The sequence below is a fragment of the Amblyomma maculatum genome, chromosome 3 (assembly GCF_055883805.1).
Source record: "Amblyomma maculatum isolate TAMU_Amacu chromosome 3, ASM5588380v1, whole genome shotgun sequence".
NCBI classification, from domain to species: Eukaryota; Metazoa; Arthropoda; class Arachnida; order Ixodida; family Ixodidae; genus Amblyomma; species Amblyomma maculatum.
The window spans coordinates 161,351,584-161,372,201 of record NC_139346.1 but is presented as its reverse complement, the minus strand read 5'-3'; the positions used below and the strand labels follow the sequence as shown (position 1 = coordinate 161,372,201).

General features: G+C 42.8%; 2 protein-coding genes across 4 annotated transcripts in view; both read right to left on the bottom strand.

Annotated features, from left to right (window-relative positions):
• Pisd (phosphatidylserine decarboxylase) overlaps positions 1-3,156 on the bottom strand; it is a 41,477-nt gene extending 38,321 nt beyond the window's left edge. Inside the window, exon 1 of one of the 2 annotated variants that reach the window (XM_084598431.1) lies at positions 3,025-3,156. The gene's annotated coding sequence lies outside the window, so the exon portion shown is untranslated. Of the gene's footprint in view, positions 1-2,773; positions 3,004-3,024 lie in introns of those variants that run through there. The other variant, XM_084598433.1, reaches the window with a different exon arrangement.
• Positions 3,157-5,065: 1,909 nt separating this feature from the next.
• Positions 5,066-20,618, bottom strand: part of LOC146196661 (DNA replication ATP-dependent helicase/nuclease DNA2-like) — a 49,636-nt gene continuing 34,083 nt past the window's right edge. Inside the window, exons 9-14 of one of the 2 annotated variants that reach the window (XM_084598430.1) lie at positions 19,197-19,441; positions 16,672-16,865; positions 15,289-15,375; positions 12,897-13,197; positions 9,228-9,407; positions 5,066-5,890 (exon numbers count right to left, since the gene is read on the bottom strand). In XM_084598430.1, the coding sequence (XP_084454556.1) occupies positions 5,687-5,890; positions 9,228-9,407; positions 12,897-13,197; positions 15,289-15,375; positions 16,672-16,865; positions 19,197-19,441 (1,211 nt within the window). In that variant the 3' untranslated portion in view covers positions 5,066-5,686. The remainder of the gene's footprint in view (positions 5,891-9,227; positions 9,408-12,896; positions 13,198-15,288; positions 15,376-16,671; positions 16,866-19,196; positions 19,442-20,618) is intronic. The other variant, XM_084598429.1, reaches the window with a different exon arrangement.

Sequence of the window (20,618 nt, the reverse complement as noted above, 5' to 3'; positions counted from 1 at the left end):
CTTCATCTAATACGACACTGTGGTATGCTCATGTGCGTATGTAGAGAGGCTTTTCTCATTTGCTTCGCTTTTAACCCGCCCACATCGCGCTCTTTCCAGACTAGATAACGTTCAGCCATTTTATTTACTTTTCCTTCTAGCTTTTAACAATATGCAAAGCTTCAAAAGTTTGTTATTGCACTAATGGCGATATAACAGCTCAGTTCACCAAACATACGCAGGTTGCAACTTTGTATTTGTATATATAGCCAAGTGTTCACAGGTCAGTTCGCATGAAGAAAATTAGTTTAAAGAAATATTTCACTAGGCTGCTTGTGGAAGCAATCGCTTAACTGTAACCATGGCTTCTATTCAATGTGAAGTTCTGACAAGTACAGCTGCCCAAACAATAACTCCGTACTGGCGTATTCGTTGAGCCCTTTCAGAAAAACTAAGCTATAGGAATGTTCTGAAGCTTCCAGAAAGCACGGTATAATTTCCTAATGCCATTAATCTTATTACCCCCTTTATTATGTTAGGATTACAGTGATGTATTGAAGTATTCATGATACAGAACCGAGTATCTGTATCGAAACACGATTTCGATCCTGTATCTTGCATCAGCATCAGAAATACAATTTTTCAGGGTATCGAGTATCGGTATCGAAGATACTTTTTCGAAGTATCTTGCCCAGCCCCGCCCTGCAACCAGGATCTTTGGTGAAAGAAACGCAGATTTTAAACTGATAACCTAACATTCATGAGCAACTAAGTTATTTCAACCAATGCTCGAAAATCTCCATTCTGAAAACAAAAGCTACAAAGGTAAGCACAAATTAAAAACCAAATGGTACAGCAAACAGCGCTAGCTGAGATGCCTGCACTGCACACACCAGCCACTTCAGACCACTACACATGCGATCCTATTGACTACATACTGCATGTTTGCATCTCTACTATCAGAAATCAAACAGTTTCAGCATGCTGCAGTTAGCCCTATCACTCAAGATGTGTAAAGAAGATAATAATAAGATAACTGATATCAGACAGGCTAAGACTGCCAGCTCCCAGCCTTGGTGGTACCACTGTGCTGTCAGTACAAAAATCTGTGTGGTGACTTACACCTCTATCATTTGGGTTAAGAAAAGCATGACTAATGTCCATCTGTTATACATAAAATATGGTGAGGCAACCCTAAAAGCGAGTAGAATAATAAGCCTCTGCCCATGCCACTAGGTATAACAGAGAGTAGAATAACAAGCTTCTATTATATTATATTATATTATACAATAAGAATAACCAGGCATGGCTATGTGGTCCCCGCTGCAATAAAAACAAATTGTTAATTACAGTCTTTGGCCCATTACAGTGCAGGCAACTAAAGGCTCTATTGAAAAACAATGCAGGCTTTCCTTGAAAAGCAGACTTTCACCACGTCACAAAGAAAAAGTGAAAAAAAAAAAAAAAAAAATGAAAAAAAAAAAAATGCTCGATGAACGATGACATGAATTGCAGTACAATACTACTACTACTACTACTACTAATAATAATAATAATAATAAAGCCAGTGAAGAAAGCTGCACATATATGCCAACTGCAGCAATTAGTGTGCACCCATTGTTCTGATTGTGGAGTCTACAGCTTGTAAGCAGCATTTATTCATGACACGTCTGCGACCAATGGAATAATACTGACAGCATCACTCGGGGAAGACGAAGAGAGAGAGAGAGAGAGAGAGAGAGAGAGAGAGAGAGAGAGAGAGAGAGAGAGAGAGAGAGAGAGAGAGAGAGAGAGAGAGAGAGAGAGAGAAGTCTGAAACGGGGAGGAAAGTGTCGGCGCATGCCCCTGACCGTATTGTGTAGCGAGGCAAGTACCGCCCAAAACGTTCACGGCGGCGAACTCGAATGGAAGGACAATACACAGTTCGCTCCCGGTCATCATCAGAGGGGCGAAGAAAGGTTAAAATACGAAAACTCGCACTTTGCTCCCTTCTTCCTCTGAAACAAAAAACAACAGGAAAGTCACGTTGCGCAAGACGCAGCAAGTGAAAGTGCCCGCCGGCGACGATTAGCGCACCAAGTAGACGGCTTCGAACCCCCTTATTACGGCCAGAGCCGACAAATAAGAGGTCGCTGAATTCCATTCGCGCGGCGCGTTTTTAAGCAAGGTGTGCCGGATCGGACCAAAGTAGATTTGACAGCGCATCATTCACAAAGCTATGCTTGACTCCAACCGCGCCAGAGCCCAACACCTGAGCACATAAATTGCATTTCATGTATTTTCCTTTTGGTGCACGTAGGCAGCAGCAGCAGACGCCTGCTAGGTGCCATTCGTACAGCCAGGCTCGGAGAGACACAAACTGTTTTTTTTTTTTTTCCTCTCTTTTCTCTTTGAATAGAACCGAAAAATATCGCGCCACCAGAGTAACCCAATCAGTGAAAAAAAAAAAAAAAAAAAAAAAAAAAAAGTATGAAATCAAAACAACACTCAGTTTTGTAAGCGAAGCTGCGGGTTAGGAAAAACAAAACAAAAGTAAAAGGAGCACTCAATGCACAAACCAAAGTTACGTCTAGGGCATGCAAGACAGGAGTCAGGTGTCTGTTACTTTTATCCAGCAGAGCCGCGCTCTGCCGCATCGTTTGCGCGTGCCTCATCGCGGCTTAATGCACAAGCAGCAAGTTGAAGCACACTGTAGCACAACCCGAAAATTAAAAAAAAAGAAAGAAAAGCGCGATTCCGCAAGCAGCCACGTGCAAAATACAAGCTACTCGCGCTTTTAAAACAAACACCTCACCAAAAGCTCTCTGGGGAAAACTCTGGCGGCGTGGTGTCGTTTACGGAGCGGCGAAGCACTACATCTCCCAAAGCTTGGAGCAGCGTAGTATTCGTCACGCCCCGGCGTACAAGACAGACCACGCGTAAACTGGTTGAAACAACGCTCAGAAAAGCGTAGTTCAGCTGCGATCCTTGTCGACGAAATGGTGTAATGTAAACGGCTGAAAGACGCTTAATGAAACGGAATAAAATGCCACTAATGCCACTCACCCATCAACATCAGGCCGCCATTATGCCGGTGTCGATGCGACCACGCCAACGAATAAACACGGAGTTTCGAGCCACAACAAATGAGCATACAAGTCACATCGACAGCCCACAACGGCTTTCAAAACATGAAATTGATTTACTGCTTTGTGACATCCCTAGTTATCATAAGCTGCAAACTAAACGGATGATCTTATTTCAGGGATCAGTTTCAGTTTCGTTTTCGCCACAAAGGATCGAAAACGCGTTACACAACGAATGTTAGTTTTGTTTATAAGTGCAAATCTATGCGAAAATGCACAAGGAACCCCGTGTAGCAGAGACGTTGTAGATAATCAGAATAATAATTCAGTGCAGATAACGCGGAAAAATTATTTCTCCTCTGGGCTACGTAACTTAGCATCTGCATGCACGGGGTGTTAAATATCAAAGAGCCACAGCTCGTGAAATATCTACGAGTCAAATAAAATCACATGGTACTGAGACGACTCGCATAACCCCATGAAAGGCCTCATGAGAGAAATCTACTATGGTACATTAAAGACTTTATACTTTTCAATGCAACAGCAAGAAAACTAGTTTATTGAGTTGCACCTTTTTTTTTTTTTTTTTTTTTTCACTGCAGCCTTCCTTGTTATGTAAGCCATATTTCACCATTGTCATAATGATAATAATTGGTTTACAAGAAAGGAAACACACATGATCTAGGTCGGAGTGAAAGCAGAAAGAGAGAGAGAAAGATGCATTGTAATGAAGGGCTTCAGAGTAATTTCAACCACCTGGGACTCATTATAGTGCACTGACTTCAGCTATGATGCATACTGAGTATGCAGTTTTCATTGTTTACTCAGTGCGAGGAGTATGCAGTCATATTGTAGTGTTGGCTTTGATGAGAGGTGAAGAACAGTTTACACTTCGTTCATTCCCAGAAAGAATTCCAAACAGATGGTCTGTAATTGTAAATGGTATATAATTCAGAAGGATTTTTAAAACTAAGCAATAGCCTCCAGCCATTCCTTTCTTATGTGAAATTGCTGCACTATCAACTGATACTACTCTTCTTGCTACTTCTGAGAAAAAAAAAAAAAAAAAAAAAAAAAAAAAAAAAAAACTTATCACACTGTTTTATAAAGTGTCCTATGTTTGCCACCCTCCGAAGCAACCATTCCTGTAAACATCTAGAGCATGAAGACAGATAAGTGTGTGTAGACCAGATGAAAAAAAGAAAAAGGAACAGTGAGAGCAAAAAAAAATTAGAAATTAACTTCAGCTCAACAGATTACAGAATGGAATCGAAAGCAAAGCCTGAACCACTCCACATAGCCTGCATGCTCGAGTATCAGGTTACCATGGTAAAAGATCATGGCTACGAACAAGAGCAACTAGGCACAGGTTTTAGCTACATATATAGGTGATGTATTGGCTAGCTTGCAACACAATACGTGGCGCTGAAGGGGAAGATGTACAGTGTCTCTGCTACTATTTGCAGCCAGAAACTACTTCAGCAGCTGTTTCCGGTCTACAAAATAGAGCTCTTTGGAGCAATTTCTCAACAGCACAGGAAGTGTCACGCATCCCGCTCAATGCCAGAAATAGTTCACAGTCCGCAAAAGGTTAGTGACCACTATGCATGACAAGTAACTGCTAGCAGTGGTGACTGCTGCGGCATGCTTTCCGAGAATATCTTGAGTAGGTACCCTAAAAACCTGCCCGTACAAAGGATATTTTATGGATTTTAGCAAGTCAAATTTCCTCTAGATGTCTTATGCAGATCAAAACAATTTTCAACGCAATTTCACTGTTCTGGTTTGCATTGCTATTCAGTATTATCGCCATCAGGCTTCCAACAACTGAAGTGTTATCAAGCGGTAATGTCGTTTGTTATTTTGATGCCATTCCAACATGCTGACCTTGCAATACTCACACTTTACAAACCAGGACAATCACAACTAGCATATGTTAGAATAATAAAAGAATAATCCATAGGCTGTTTCTAAAGAATACTAGGTGCCCAAAACTGCTATGCACGCCAAGCACTGCTATGGGCCTGTAGTTACTGGTGCCGGAGGGCTGAAACAGGCCTCTACGGCCATGTCCTGGATTGCGTAAACTTTAGTCAAAGATACATAGATAGGAATGAGGATGAAAGGCAGGGATGTTAACCAGAAAGGCCTCTGGTTGGCTACCCTACACTGGGGAAAAGGGATAAGGGGAGTCAAAATTTTTAATGAGCTTGCCAGGTGTACCTGGAAGAAATGCGGGATAGTGATTGTGCTCGACGACTGTTGCTGGAGCACGAAATACCGGTTTTTATGGCACATTTTCCTGTATAGATAGTGCAACACTGCTAGTATAAAAACCCTGAACACTAGAAAATTAACAACCCATTAAAGCTAAGGTAAAGCATTTCAATATTTACAGAGAAGTGTGCTGGACGTGCTGCAGCTCGCAAGGAAAGACAAGGTAATTTAGATATTGCAAAGTAAACGTGCGAATGCTTGAACATGTTCAAGGATCACAAGACAACATTTTGATCGATACTCATTTATGTACAATTGAGTATACTGTCATCAAGCACATGACAATATATTAGAATACAGAATACACACTGCAGTTATGCCTAATACAGCACACATGCATGCAAAAGACAACCACTTTGTTTAGTTCAAAATTTTAAAATCGCTTTTTCATAACGTGACTCATCTCCACTTTGGAGTTGCACAAATTGGTCTTCCCGCAGAAATCCCAACAGCTTTTCAAATGGCTTGTACTTCTTGACTGTGGAGCTGCTGCCGATGATAACTAATTTGTGCCTGGCTCGACTCACGGCAACAGTCAGCCGCCTCTGGTCGTTCAGTATCTCTGTCTCCTGCAAATACACGAGGGACAAGCCAAATTAGTATCCATGTGGGAAAACAACATTTCGTAGAGAAACCCCCTCTCTTTGTGCTTTTTCTGTATTTCATGTTATAATGATTGTCAGAAAAGCTATATGAAACAGTTTTTTTTTTGTATGCTATTTCTTTGTGCTTCTTTGAGTACTACTAGTATTCTATGTATCAGCAGCGCTTACACTTTTTCTTCACTTGTATTTTTGTGCTGTATTTCATTATGTACCTTCGTATGTACAGAAGGAATAGTACTATACATAGGTCCCTCCTTTTCTTTTGAATAGATGTGTTTAGTTATTAACATGTGAGTCGATTTTACTCCTGTCTGCTGATATGCCAACTTTGCTAGGGGGCCAGGACCAAATCAAGCTTTTTTCAGAAATTTTAGTCCTGGCCACTCTTTTCTAGCTAAAAAAAAAATAAACTTGAATATATCTTTCGCAAAATTTTGCCCTTGCTTGTGTACTGCATTGTAGGTCACAGTTAGCAGCTACATAAAATACACAATACTAGACAAAGAACCCATGTGAGGTAGTGCAATTATTTACAAATATATAACCTTACCATAGGGTGACGATCTGGTTACAAATTCATTTTATCGCTTTCTCATCCATATCTTTATATATATAGTGATGTGTGCATGTGAATACAAAGGAAAACATCTAAGGGACTGTCAGAGATGCTCTGAATTTCAGCACTAGCATAGTCACTTAATTTCCCCCTCACTGAAACAGCAATGATGAACGAGGTAGGCAGGAGTGAGAATGTGGCCATAGCATTAGCAGAACTCTGGTGTTACAGGGGGAAATGATGTTGTGATCAAGGATTGTACAAAATATTTGGCCTGAAATTCAACAATTTAGGATTTCAAGGATACAAAGGACCAAAAACGAAGGTGGACAAGAAACGTTTTTTAGACCATTCAGATAAAGAATCGAAAAACACTATAACACAAAGACGACGACACAAGAAGAAAAGGGACACCACGTGCGCACCACGGCAGGTTGAAGATGCGATGTTAGCACACTTGAGCATAGGAGGGAGCCGAACACATAAAAGGGCCCACTGTACAAGAAAAGTACTTTACAATGACAGCTTGTAAGACAAGTTGGTTCATGACTTGAAAACCCCTACAGCACAAAGACGACGAACAAGAAAGGAAACGACCAAAAAGGACACGACATGCACACCGCAAGGACACCACAAGGACACCACATGTGCGCATGTGGTGTCCTTTTCTTTCTTGCGTCGTCGTCTTTGCACATGCGCACATGTGGTGTCCTTGTGGTGTCCTTGTGGTGTCCTTGCGGTGTGCATGTCGTGTCCTTTTTGGTCGTTTTCTTTCTTGTTCGTCGTCTTTGCGTCGTAGTGGTTTTCAAGTCATGAACCAACTCGCCCCACAGGCCGTCATTCTAAAGATAAAGAATCCTTTGCCTCTTACTTAGCTCTGAGCTCCCTCTCCACGGCCATCATCTCTGTTTCCTTTTCTTTGGCCTCTGGGCAGAATATGCCACAACTTGGCGAGGAGAGAGATTCTATTTTTAATCTTACCACTCCCAAAGAGACTATCCACAAAAACTTCAGCATTTCTTAAGTAGTTTCCTTCATGCTCCAACTTCAATGCTTTCATTTTCAGACATGCCTGCTGACGAATTTCTGATGCATTTCCCCTATCATATGCAGGCATTCCGGGAGATGTCTTTCCAACAAGTACGAAATTTACGATGACGTAGATGCTTCTGGATGCTGTGTCTATGCTTTGGGCTTTCCAGGTCACTTTTCAGTGTGTCAGTTGTAACCCACATGCTTCAGCCAGCTTGGTAGGCATGAAACATGCATTTCCCAACTGGCAAGGCATTCTAATTCGCATCACAGACCAAAACGCGAAGACAAAATGATGCTGAGACGTTGACTGCATTCAGTGATCTTAAGACCAGCATCAATCATGTTGAAAATAGGAGAGCGAGATAAAAATGGAAGACACGCCGGGGAACAGAAAATGGAAATGTGTAAAATGTTTCGTTGATGTTCTCTATGTTTTTGCTTCTGTTCATGTTATGACTGTTTTAAATTCATGCTTTACTGCACTTAAAGTATCGCAATGCTGTTAGGCTGATTCCCCCCACTATCAAGAAAAAAGCGTTAGAAATGAAAGCATTACATCTGATGTAATATTGTAAACAAGCTCACTCGCGTTAAAATCGGCCTGCGTTTGTAGTTCTTCGTTTCATGTCTTTGCCATAGCTGTTAAAGAACTACAGAACACCTAATTTTTGGGTTTGTGTTTTATTCATTGTAATGAGGGCATTACTGTACACGAATCACCACGTCACATTCACCTACGACTGCTGAATAATTTATAATCGAATTGTTTTTCTCACCTGTTTCGGTTTCAACAGCTGAGCAATGGCTGTGGCGTCACAGTCAAGTCTAGGTCACGTGAGGGATGAAAATACAGCTATATAATCAAGGCTGTGTCACTTGAATTCACTACAATGGTAAAGCCAGCCTGCCTCAAGAACAGGATTCATTACTAGTGAAGAATGAGCGATTATATCGCTGTTTTTTCATGCTGCGCCTAAAGGCATGATTGTGACATCGCAGCCTTCTCTCGGATAATGAAACCGAAACTGCTATTAATTATTTAGCGATTGTAAGCGAAAACTGCGTGCGGATCGATATGCAGTACTGACTTGCAAATCATTAACAAGAAGAAAAATAACACCAAAATAGGGTAATGTTTTGTCACCGGCAAGCCCATCTGCGCCTGAATGCTAACATGTGCTGGAAAAAAAAACACAAAAAAGGTAAATGCCGACCCTGTGCTGCTGATCAAGTGATGAGGGTTGGAGCGGCAGGTGGTCAATGAAAGCAGGATGATCCGACATGAGATCCCATTAACAGCACAGTCAGTCGAGCCAGAAGAAGCAGTGGAATATTTGCCTAATGACTGTAATATCACTGCATTCTCATTTTAAGCAGTTCTTTTGGAGTTAGCGGTCTGTGCATCAATACAGATGGATAGATTATTAACACAACTTGTTTCTGACAGCAAAGAAAATGACCAAATGCGCACCGAAATGAACGAAAGTGTAAAAAGCACGAAGGATCTAACAAGGACTATCAATGGTGACATTTCCCCCTGTGCAAGCACAGCCACCATAAAGTATGCGGGTAGGGGGGGGGGGGGGGGGGGGGGTAATTTGAACTTCTGGTGTTCTCTGAAGTGAAAAAAAGTTTGAGAACCCCTGCTCTAGCATATTGAAGGCTAGCGTTTCAATTCATACATGCAAAGATCTCAGACCCGTGACACACCTTGCTGTCGCCTGCATACTTCTTGACACAGGAGAAAAACACTGCACTCTTCTCCTTGCCCTGAAACTGGTCGACTGTGCTGATGTCCACCTGCGCTGCAGCATGGATTGCCTGCTTCAGCAACTGCACCTGGCTCCTGAAGGGAGTGATGACACCAATTTCTTCTGGTGACAGGCCACCCTGTGATGAAATGAAGAAGGCCAAAGCAAAGAAAGTGGCAGCAATTTAACCACGGTCACATCCAATGGTCGAGCAACAGAATGTAATTCTGTTGCTATGCTGGTTTAGCAAGGCCAGTCAATGTCAAGGATTGCCCTAACATGGAGATTGACTTTTAAATCTAGTATGGCTATTGCTCTAGAAAGATATGCGTGGGTGACCGAACAGTCAGTATCATCACCACCAGCCTGACTACACCCACTGCAGGGCAGGGGCCTCTCCCATATTCCTCTGATTAACCCTTTCCCGTGCCAATTGCATGCCTTTTATGCACATAAATTTTAAAATTCTTTAATAGGTGCCTGAAGCAGTTACTGCTGCCATTCTAAAGATAAAACGTCACAACAAACTCCGTGTAAAAGTCACGAGCTACAGGCTGAAACTGCCATATTTTCCAGTATACAGCAATTAGGCACACATACATACTATGCAGAAAGTAGTTTTTCTGAACAGTACGGGTGGACATGGCTCTTAGAGCTATTTTACATAATTTTTCAACAAATTTGATAAAACCTGGCATTCTGATTCAGTTTCTTGCACTGATTTCAAATATGTTACTATTTTTCCGATTGGCCAATTATTTCAAGATATAATTAAATTAGTGTTTTTTTTTGAAGAAGAAGTTTGTTGTTTATTCATGAAACAGGTATTACATAAATAATACAGAAGGAGGTCCCAGAGCTCAAGGCTGTATCGGGACCTCCTATGGATGGATGTATAAACTTATGAAAAATATTATTGGTACAGCAAAAGCAGTCAAAAGAGGCAAAACCGGCGAACACAATATGGTAACAACAAAAGAATAGGAATTCTATACAAGCTCGAAAATTTCATGAGCGGCCGGTAGTGTTAAAATTAAGTATACGAAGTGATACATCTTCATACAAAGAGATACATATACAAAGTGATAAGTCTTCCCTACGGGCATATGAAAACACTCATGAATTGAATGTGAACAAAGCGGTAAGTATATAAAGAAAAAACTTGTTTGAAAGTTATATGACACTATTGTGATAATACGGATAACAGTTGTTGTTTAAAACCGGACAGAGATGGAGATTGCTTGACATGAGAAGGGAGGTTATTCCAAATTTGTAAAGAAGCAAAAAGAGCCGTGTGCTTGCCGTAGTTTGTTCGGTTGTTTCATTGTTTCATAATTTTCGTAGTTTGTTTCATTGTTTCATAATTTGCAGAAACAATGAAAAAATACCCGCACAACAAAAAATTCATATGAACATTTTGTTAGGTACTAGAAAGTGTAACGAATACAATGTTAGGAGCACGTTTTTTGATATAACAAATATTAGCGATGCTATAGCAGTTCAAATTTCACTGTTCCAAATGTGAGTGCCCTCATCTCTGATTTAGAGCAAATTGAAAACTTTACTACTTAAACATCGCTAATAGGAGCACTTTTTTGATATAACAAATATTAGCGATGTTATAGCAGTTCAAATTTCACTGCTCCAAATGTGGGTGCCCCTCTTCTCTGATTTAGAGCAAATTGAAAACTTTACTGCTATACACACCGCTAATATTTGTTATAGCACTTTTTTGATATAACAAATATTAGCGATGTTATAGCAGTTCAAATTTCACTGTTCCAAATGTAGGTGCCCTCTTCTCTGATTTAGAGCAAATTGAAAACTTTACTGCTATACACACCGCTAATATTTGTTATAGCACTTTTTTGATATAACAAATATTAGCGATGTTATAGCAGTTCAAATTTCACTGTTCCAAATGTGGGTGCCCTCTTCTCTGATTTAGAGGAAAATTGAAAACTTTACTGCTATACTGTGGTTTCTACGTGGACATAGGCCACCAACCACCGCGGGTTCGAGCGTCGCGCGAGCCGAAGCCCCGATCAGCCGTCACCACGCGCACACTGAAACACTGCAGCGCGCACTCAACCTCCACAGGGAGGAGAGCACTTCGCTGCAAGGACACAAACCTCCAAGTTCACAAAGGAGACGTTTATTGAAACGCCATCCTCGAGCGGCACGCGCGCGCACGCACGCACGCACACACACACACACACACACACACACACACACACACACACACACACACACACACACACACACACAAAACGCACATATACACACTACGCAGTCACCGTGTCAAGGGAGCGCGCGAGGAGCTAGGCTCCCCTGCGCGCACGAAGTGACACGGAGTGCGCGCCGCAAGCACGCAAGGGCATGCTGTGATCTCTCTCGCAGTGACCAGAGGGTTCCTTTGAGAGAGGGTGGGCAACCACCGCAAGGTACGCCTGTTGCGGATCGTTGGATCACGATCGACAGGCTCGAGCTTCGCTCTCAGGTAAGACCCGGAGCAGACGAACTCGAGTACACACTGGTCTGCGCGGACAAAGGCCGGCAGACAAGAACAGTTGCGTACGCACCTTGCGATGTCTCGGAGGAGTCTCTCTCTGAGCTCCGCTCGGACAGTCGCGCGAGCGCGGCTGTCGAAGCAGTGCCGTGTTCCCGCCAAAAGGCGCCAATGAGAACAACCACTGGGACGCCAGGGCGGAGCTGTGGCCCGAACGACAGTGACAAGTCGTTCGAGCCCCTCTCCGCCGCCTCAGGCGGGAGAAAGGGAACGGGGAGAACAACTGGGAAGCGGGCGGCGGCCGCGCAAAGGGCAGCCGCAGCAAGCCCGAATCCCACAATACACACCGCTAATATTTGTTATATCAAAAAAGTTACACTTTCTAGTACCTAGCAAAGTGTCTATGTGACTTTTTGCAGTGCGGCTATTTTTTCATTGTTTCTGCAAATTATGAACAACTAATTTCATTATCTGTTGGACTAATTGGCCAATTGGAAAACAGATACATATTTGAAATCAGTGCAAGAAACTGAATCAGAATACCAGATTTTATTTGGTCAAAAATTGGAAAAATAATTTTAAAAGCCAGGTCCCCCCTTAATCACATGTAAGCCACATTGGTGTATAGATGCATCAATCAATTTGGCAAGTGCTGTAAAAATATTCTGATGAACCTATTGTCTGAAAGTTCGGTGGATATATATGGTTGTGGCACGTGCCACACGTGGACGATTTTCATGCCTAAGGCAGCAGCCTCCTTCCTGCACTCGAGATAATTTTTTCGATAGCTTTATCTGCCAGAACTCTCTTGAGGCCCTGTGTCAGACCTGACAATGCTTTGCTCATGTTGATCTGGCCCCTGCTACCCAGTTTCCATCCTCCAGCACATAATAAATGAACTGCACTCTGAAATTTGCATCACATCTCCTTCGCCTAGCACGTGCCATCATGTTCAGTAGGAACTACGCATAATGCGTGCAAAGCCAAACACGTGCAGCGTCGAAATCAAAACTTAAGACACCCTAAGTTTTGAAAAACAAGCCATGACCTATGCGCGAGAAGAAAATTACAGTAGACAAACTCGGCATGAAAGAAATGCTTTTCCAATGGCGCACTTACCTTGAGCAAAACATAAACCAGCTGTGTGACGATTCTCACTTCAACTCTGCTGGTGGTGCCCCTGCCGCTTTTGCCACCGCTGCTGTCCTCTTCAGACCGTGACAATCCATCGGTGCAGACAAACACCACTGCTCTGCTCAGCTCAGTGTCAACCGCTTTAGAGATCCAGCAGTCGGCAGGCAATGTTTGTCCCAGTGAAAGAGGAAGGTTTGGGAGCACCAGACTAGCGTTTGCCACATCCTCTGACCCACACTCAAGCTGACCAGCATAGGTCAGGTTGTTACACACAGCAGTAATTTCCCTGGAAAAAAAAAAAAAAAAGAAAAAAAAAAAAGGAGAATAAAAGCTATCACGACTGGTTTGTTTTTTCTATCGGATTTATTGTTCCAAAGCAACCCTGGCCACATACTCCACTAAGTACACATACAAGGTATATAAACCAAGGTATATTCTAAGTAGACAAGGTATATAAACCTTGTCTACTTGATATTTGCAACTTTTGTTAATGCAACTCCATTAGGGAGACTAACTTTATTATTTCTTACAAAGTTTAAAACACCTGTGAAGCTCCACACAAGTGAATTAAAGATTTTATTTGGTTTGGTTAGTGGGGTTTAACGTCCCAAAGCGACTCAGGCTATGAGAGACGCCGTAGTGGAGGACTCCGGAAATTTCGACTACCTGGGGTCCTTTAATGTGCACGGACATCGCACAGCCCACGGGCGCCTTGCTCTTCACCTCCATCTAAAGATTTTATTTGTGCATACTGCAGCTCCATCTGGAGCTATAGCAGTAGTGGGGTGGGGGAGTGTATATTTCAAGAAATGACAAAAAGACGTAAGGGAATCATACAGAACAATATCAACAATACAATCAAGCAAACAAACAAATGCAGACACAAACTAATAATTGAATTGAGATTATGAAGGCAATGATCAACAGGGGCTGATTGCTTAAACAAATTCACTCAATGGAAGGGAACGATGTGAACCACATATCCTGTTCCATGCCTCGATCGTATGAAGGAAAAAACTGTTTAAATGTACCGGTTCTGGCAAAATAGGTGCTGAGGTTTAGTTGAGGATAATGCCTTGTGGATGTGCGATGCGCTAAATATCCGGAGCAGGGCTCCGGATATTTCAACCATCTGGGGCTCTTTAACGTGCACTGACAATGCACAGCAAGTACACGGGCGTCTTGCTTTTCGCCTCCAATGAAAAGATTCCACATCCTTGGGCACAGAGTAGTTGAGCACCCTAACCACTGCACCCCCGCAGCGGGGCAACAGACATAAAAGGGTGGTTTTATTTTTGCGCTTTTGCGGTTTGCGACAACATTTGCATGGTAGAGGCTCGTCACGAGGCAAGCAGCCTGGCAAAATCGATAGGTGAGGTCTAAGCAGGCTATGTGTCGTAGCGAACGCTGCATTTTGGGTGGCACTTCCCAATTTATCTTTGTCTTCAGGCATTACAAGGAAGTGTGAAAGGGATGGTCCCACCAGCATTGCTCCCAATGATGCTGCTCCTCTGTCAGTTTTGCAAGCCATCCAGCTGCGCTTTCTGGCAGCGCCTTTCCTTGCTTTGCATCCAAAAATTTGATATTTGCATACCTGTAATAAGTTTGCACCTTTCTAGCTATGACTAGCAGGAGGTTTCATCTGTAATTGAACTTGGCAGTATTTGAAACATGTTAAAAAATATATTCAAATTGATTCGCACCCAGTTTTTAATATTCTAATTTGCTTTGAACGCTAAGTTTTGTTATTCACACAGCTCTGACATTTTTGCAAACAAAGACAAAGTCCCAACATGTATGTCATACAACTAAATTATGCACACAAAAAAATGTAGAAGCCGTGGCCCTCAGTACTACACAGTACTAATGTTTTTACATTAGCATAGGGAAAAGGGGGAAGGGGGGGAAGGAGGGAATGAAAAGAAAAAGCCTTAAACAAAGCAGCCAGCAAAACTAAAACAGTGCCTGTAGTGTTTTATGCAATGCCTTTGTGCTCAAGGTGTCGGCCATGAATACAGTGCTGTCGACATCCTAATCACGCACACGTGCTTCGCGTGTGGAAGAAGCCCTTTATTCAATGTGTATCTCCGCCTGCCACAATAGCCACGTCCGCATCCCTATCTCTAGTTCCCATGGGCTCAGTCCAGACACAATGCTGAAGTAGACTGGTCAAGGCCATTAGATTTCTGGTATTCGGAGCTCAAAAAAAATAATGAACCTAAATATAGACATTTGAAGATTAAATCAGAATACTCAGCTGGTTATCATTTATTGCAAACTGAAATGTGGACATATTCACAGCTCTCAAACTCCAGTAAATTTCCGGAGAATGAGGATGCTAGTAGATAGTACCTTGAAATAAATGAATCCTACGTACCTGTTCATCCGGTACTGAACAGGAAGCACAACGGTGTTTTCCGGTCGTTCCAGCCTGGCAAACAGGCTGACATCCATGCCCTTCTTCCTAGGGACAATGAGAGATTACGCAGCATAAATAGAAGTTCTCAGCATTATTCATGGTGCCAGCTCTTGAAAAAAAATTGTGTTTGCCACATCGTGGTATCGAATGCCACAGTGCCATTAAAAGGAAGCCTAATTATAATTTCAACTTGAAGGGGAGTGAAAACTTGTTCACATTTAGTAAACTTCCATCTAAGTACAGTTTTTATATACACCTGATGTTGGTGCAACCAAAGCATCAATTAGAAAGCACCAAAAGCTCAAATTAAGTGAGCTCGAATTATCGAAAACACTAAGCAACCCACACACAACAATCCAATCAACCGCCTATCCACCTCCTATGCAGTCCTTTTGCTGTGCTGTGCGTTCATGAAGAAGCACCTACCTACGATCCCTACCAATAGCTCTCTCTTGCACGCAAACAAAAGGAGAACTGTTTCTCACGAGTGTTCACACATGAAAATATGTGGCTAATGCCGGCAGTCTGGCCAACCTGCATGTGCTGGGTACTATAGGCAAACACTGTCAGAATCTTGCGGCTAAGTAAATTATGAAGCAATTTAGTTCAATATTGTAGCTCAAGCTCCAAAACAATGTTTATCTTATAGCTGGTGGGCTGTGCTACCTCCACTTCACCAAGATACTTTGTTGGGCGAGTTGGTAAACATTCATTGTAAACCTCCACCTACTGCCCAGCTCAACAGAACAGCTGTGGAAATGCCAGCATAGAGCCTCTTGCCCAACTCCTGTAATCCTGAACATGTCATGATCCCAAATGACAGTAATACTGCACTCTATTCACTGTGTACTCCTTATGGCCCAAGAACTCAACTCAAGACAATGCAATGCTGCAAACATGATCATATTCACGGAACTCGCAGATCCTCCTTCCTGTTAGTGAGGTACGTACAAAATTGGGGGAGTAATAAAACCTACACCATGCTTCAGCATGCAGCAGTACTCTGTCAAAGGATAGAGCTGTGCTATATTTCCATTAGAGGCTCAGAAGGAGATGCTCAAGTGGTAATTTGCACGAGGCATCACCGCATGTCCACTCCCCGACGAAATCCTCTCCAACCGACTTCCGATTATCTCTGTCTTGCACTGGGCCAACCTAATCCCCATATAATATCTGAGTCACAGTCCTTTAGCTACCTAAGCAAAACACAAAATCGCCCTCAACAAAGCTACTGGAAATATGCCATCAACATCACCTGTGTTCAGTGCCCTGCCTTGGAAGTTTGGTTCGAGTTGCATGCAATAAAACACTGCCTCCAGCGCACATCCGAGTGCTACCGACCTGGCATCATCACTCTGCACCACGGGTGGCAGCTGCTGTGTGTCTCCAACAAGAACAAAGGAGTGGGCCAGAAAGAGGGGGCCCAGGCAGGCAGGCTGCAAGGCCTGCGAAGCCTCGTCCACAATGCAGGCATCGAAGCGCAGCCTCCGAAGTGGGCCCTGAGCTGATCCTAGGCAGGTGCATGCCACGACAGGCTGCATGAAGAAGGCAGCGCAACCAATACAATGAGCAGTAAGATGCAGGTGAGCCGTTGCACTGATCAGGCAAACTTCACCAAAGTGGCAGACCACAAGGTTCTTTGTTTTAGAACAAAACTTGGAACTCGAATAAAAATCTAGGTGTGGCTGGTCAACAGGGCAATTAGTCAAAGCAGAATACCAGCCCGGCTACTACAACAGCAGCGTGATACTTGCTCTTTTAGTGATCGTATGTGCCAACTTTAAAATTTTGCTTCCTTCTCATTCAGCAGGAATTATTGTTGAGTGTGTATGTACATCTGTACACGTGTGTATACATTCACTTCGATATAATGATGAGCAGATGCACAGTGACTGAAGAGAAAGAGCTAAAGAACATGCACTTGCCTGACCACAGATTTTGCACATTAGTAATTCAGCAGGATACATTGTTGAGTGAGTTGGTTCATGATGGGAAGGTATGTACGCAAAAAAGACTATCAAGAGAGAAGAGGAGACAGGAGCTTGTCCCGTCCTGTTTCCTCTTCTCTCGTGATCGTCTTTTCTGCGCATATACCTTCCCATCAACATTAGTAGTGCTAAGGAGACGAGTGATGATGTGCAATTGTTTCCTTAGACATTCTCAGGCTCTACCTCTGATTGAAACCTGTGACGCAGGACCTTAAACATAACTTCGTGTTTTTTGAGTACACTAAAGCATAGAAGGATTTACCGTAAAATTCTTTGCCGTTCATCACCACTCATTGACTGCGCCATGGCCCAAACACTGCTGGACCAAATGTTGAGCGATAGCTCTGTTGTTATGAGCCACAAGACTGGTTTCAATGTCTATTTATTTCATTATTTCTTTCACACTATAACGATTACGACTATAGCCTTGATCATTGCAGTAAACAGCTGTCTACTGTGGTTGATGTGCTTATTAATGAGCTTGTAAATCAGCCTTGAAGAAAGGAAAGGCACAGTATCTGTCACATTTATGGGTGGACATCTGAGTTCAGTTCAGTTCAGTTCGTTCAGTCGTGTCCGACTCTTCGTGACCATGCTCTAAAGGAAGGGAGAAAGGAGGGACTGAAATAAGAAAGAGCTGCCATACTGGAGAGCTCTGAAAAATGGCAGCAGGCCACTAAATTATTGGCCACTACCCGCAACTGGTCCACTTGTGTCACTCCTATACAAGTTGCCACCACCCTAAGAACAGCATTTGTATGAAGGCTCTCTAGTTCGAATTCTTGTTCTGATGATGCAATGTTAGTGTAGGTTAAAGATCCCCAGGTGGTCGAAATTATTCTGGAGCCCTCCAACATGGCAGCTCTTTCTTATTTTACTCCCACCTTCCTTCACTTATGGCACAGCTCAGGTGTCCACCCAGAAGTGTGACAAACACTGCGCCTTTCCTTTGCACCCCCCTAAGAACAAGTTCATATGGAGGCTCCATAGACTACCCTTTCCACTCCTCTCCATGGCAGCTGGCTAGCAATGGCTGTAGTCCAAGGTCAAATCGTGGCATAAAATGACTTTGATGACTGTGAGCAGTAGAGCTAATTCTCTAAAATAAGTAACTTTTGTGAAATGTAGCAACCAGTGAATACCATTTGGAATCCGTGATAGCTAGCCACAAGTTCAGGGACAAAAAAATCTTGCAATTTCCGAATATTCACACTGATCGTGTACATATGATAAGTGTGGTGTAAATGGGATAGCAATCACTATAGCAAACCATTTCAAACATGTAAACACCCCTGGAAGCCGCGATATGTGGAGAAAGAAAAATTGCGTTGCGCTAGCCTAGCCTTTTTGACTCGTCAGCACAATTTTGGTCAATTTATTGCTTTTGGCACAGCATGACACAGAAAATTGTATTCATATCAAAATGGTGCAAATGGCGCAGCTGTTAGTTCAATTCTTCCTGAAAAGGAATGTTTGCTCATGCATCAGACACTGGAAATTACTGCTTGTTACTTCTACTTGCACCAAATGAGCAATTGATATTCTTTCCCAGACAGTGTTTCACAGCAGAAATGAACAGACTTGACCAAGTATGGTATATGTTATGGTATATGAAGTTTAATACCCCAAGGTGGCATCAGTTATGAAGAATGCCACACTAGAGTTCTGGTAGTTTCTACCACCTGGGATTCTTTAACGTGCACAGCACAGGCATGCCTTGAGTTTCACCTGCATCAAAACATGGCTGCCGTTGCCGGGATCGATCGAACTCACATCCTTGGGCCCAGCATTTGAGCACCCTAACAACCACACCACCGCGGCACGGCCAAACTCGCAAACAGGCCTATCTAACAAGAGTAGTGATTGCACAAGCCTTACTTGGCTCTCATAAAACTGCTGCAGTTCCTGAGTAGTCGTGATGGACGCAGTCAGGTTGCTGGCGCTGTGCTCTTTGAGGCTTGGGTGGGCCTTGTTAGTTGCACCCAGTCGTACAAAAGGCACACCACGAGACTTCAGCTTTAGTAAAACGCTGTCCACTCCGCTGTGTGTATAGCTTGACAACAGGACACGCTTCTTGAGTAATACCAGTGCTTGAACCAGGGCTGCAATGGTGGTTGTCTTGCCTGAAAGGAAAGCCATTTGGTGGTGTTAAGGCCAGCTGTTGAGGTCATATATCTAAAAGCTTGCCAAGTGCTCCCGCAAATTACACTGCATGTTATTTCAACTGATCAAAACAGAAGCCATGCCCATGTGTTTGTCTTACAAAAGAGTGCAGAAGAAAAGGCCAACAACAAACGGTCCATTTTGTAAAATGCATTAATGAGTGTTGCACAGCTAAACACCAACCGTAATATGATTTATCAGTTTAATCACTAGATTATTTGTGCTGAAATTTGGCACATAGACAGCATACAACTGTTATAATTTTTAATACCAATTTGTATGATATTCTTGCTTGATTTCATCAGAATTCATTAAAATCTGCAGTGTTGGCAACCCACTGGAAGCCTTCGTTTGGGTCGCCAATGCTGCAGACGACGTGGATTTCGAATAAATTCTGATTGAACTAGACAAGTATACTTCACATAAACTGTATTAAAAACGACAGACCGTTGTATGCTATCTGTGCGCCGAATTTTAGCCCAAATAAGTGAGCAACTGAACCGACAGAAGCGTATTACAGTCACAGTTTAGCATTGTGACAGTTGGTATATATACATAAAAGAAAAAAATGACAAAAGAAAATGAGCTGCAAGGCGGCAAGAAGACTGCGGTCAATACAATAAACCAACCTTTTCATCTGTACAGTGGACTCCTCTTAAACGGAACTTGAAGGGGATTCAGAAAGTGTTCCATTTATCAGAAGTTTCATTTAAGCAAAGTACACATATTTCGTGATGCAAAACTTTCTTCAAATTGTTCCAAGCCTTACTGTTGTGGATGCAAAGAAAAAAATGAATCAATCTTAGTTTGCTTAACATTCTTCAATTGCTTTTTAACGAAGTAAGTGTGCATACTCGACAAGCTTGGCAGAAATTCAACACACCCCTCATGTTCAAAGTAGTGTTGCAGAAGTGCAACAGCATCTTTAGCTGCCCTGTCTGGCACTGCACTTAGCTCAGGGTCCTCACACTCGTCACTGGAGGAGGAGGACTGGTCGGCTTCTACAGCTTCTGTATCGGTAGCACTAGCCTCTTCATGAGGTAATGGTTTATGAGCTTTGAAGCCTGCATGGTGGAAGCACCTCTGCACTGTTGTCGCCTGCACTTGTTCCCAGGCACGGCCCAAGATATGTATCGC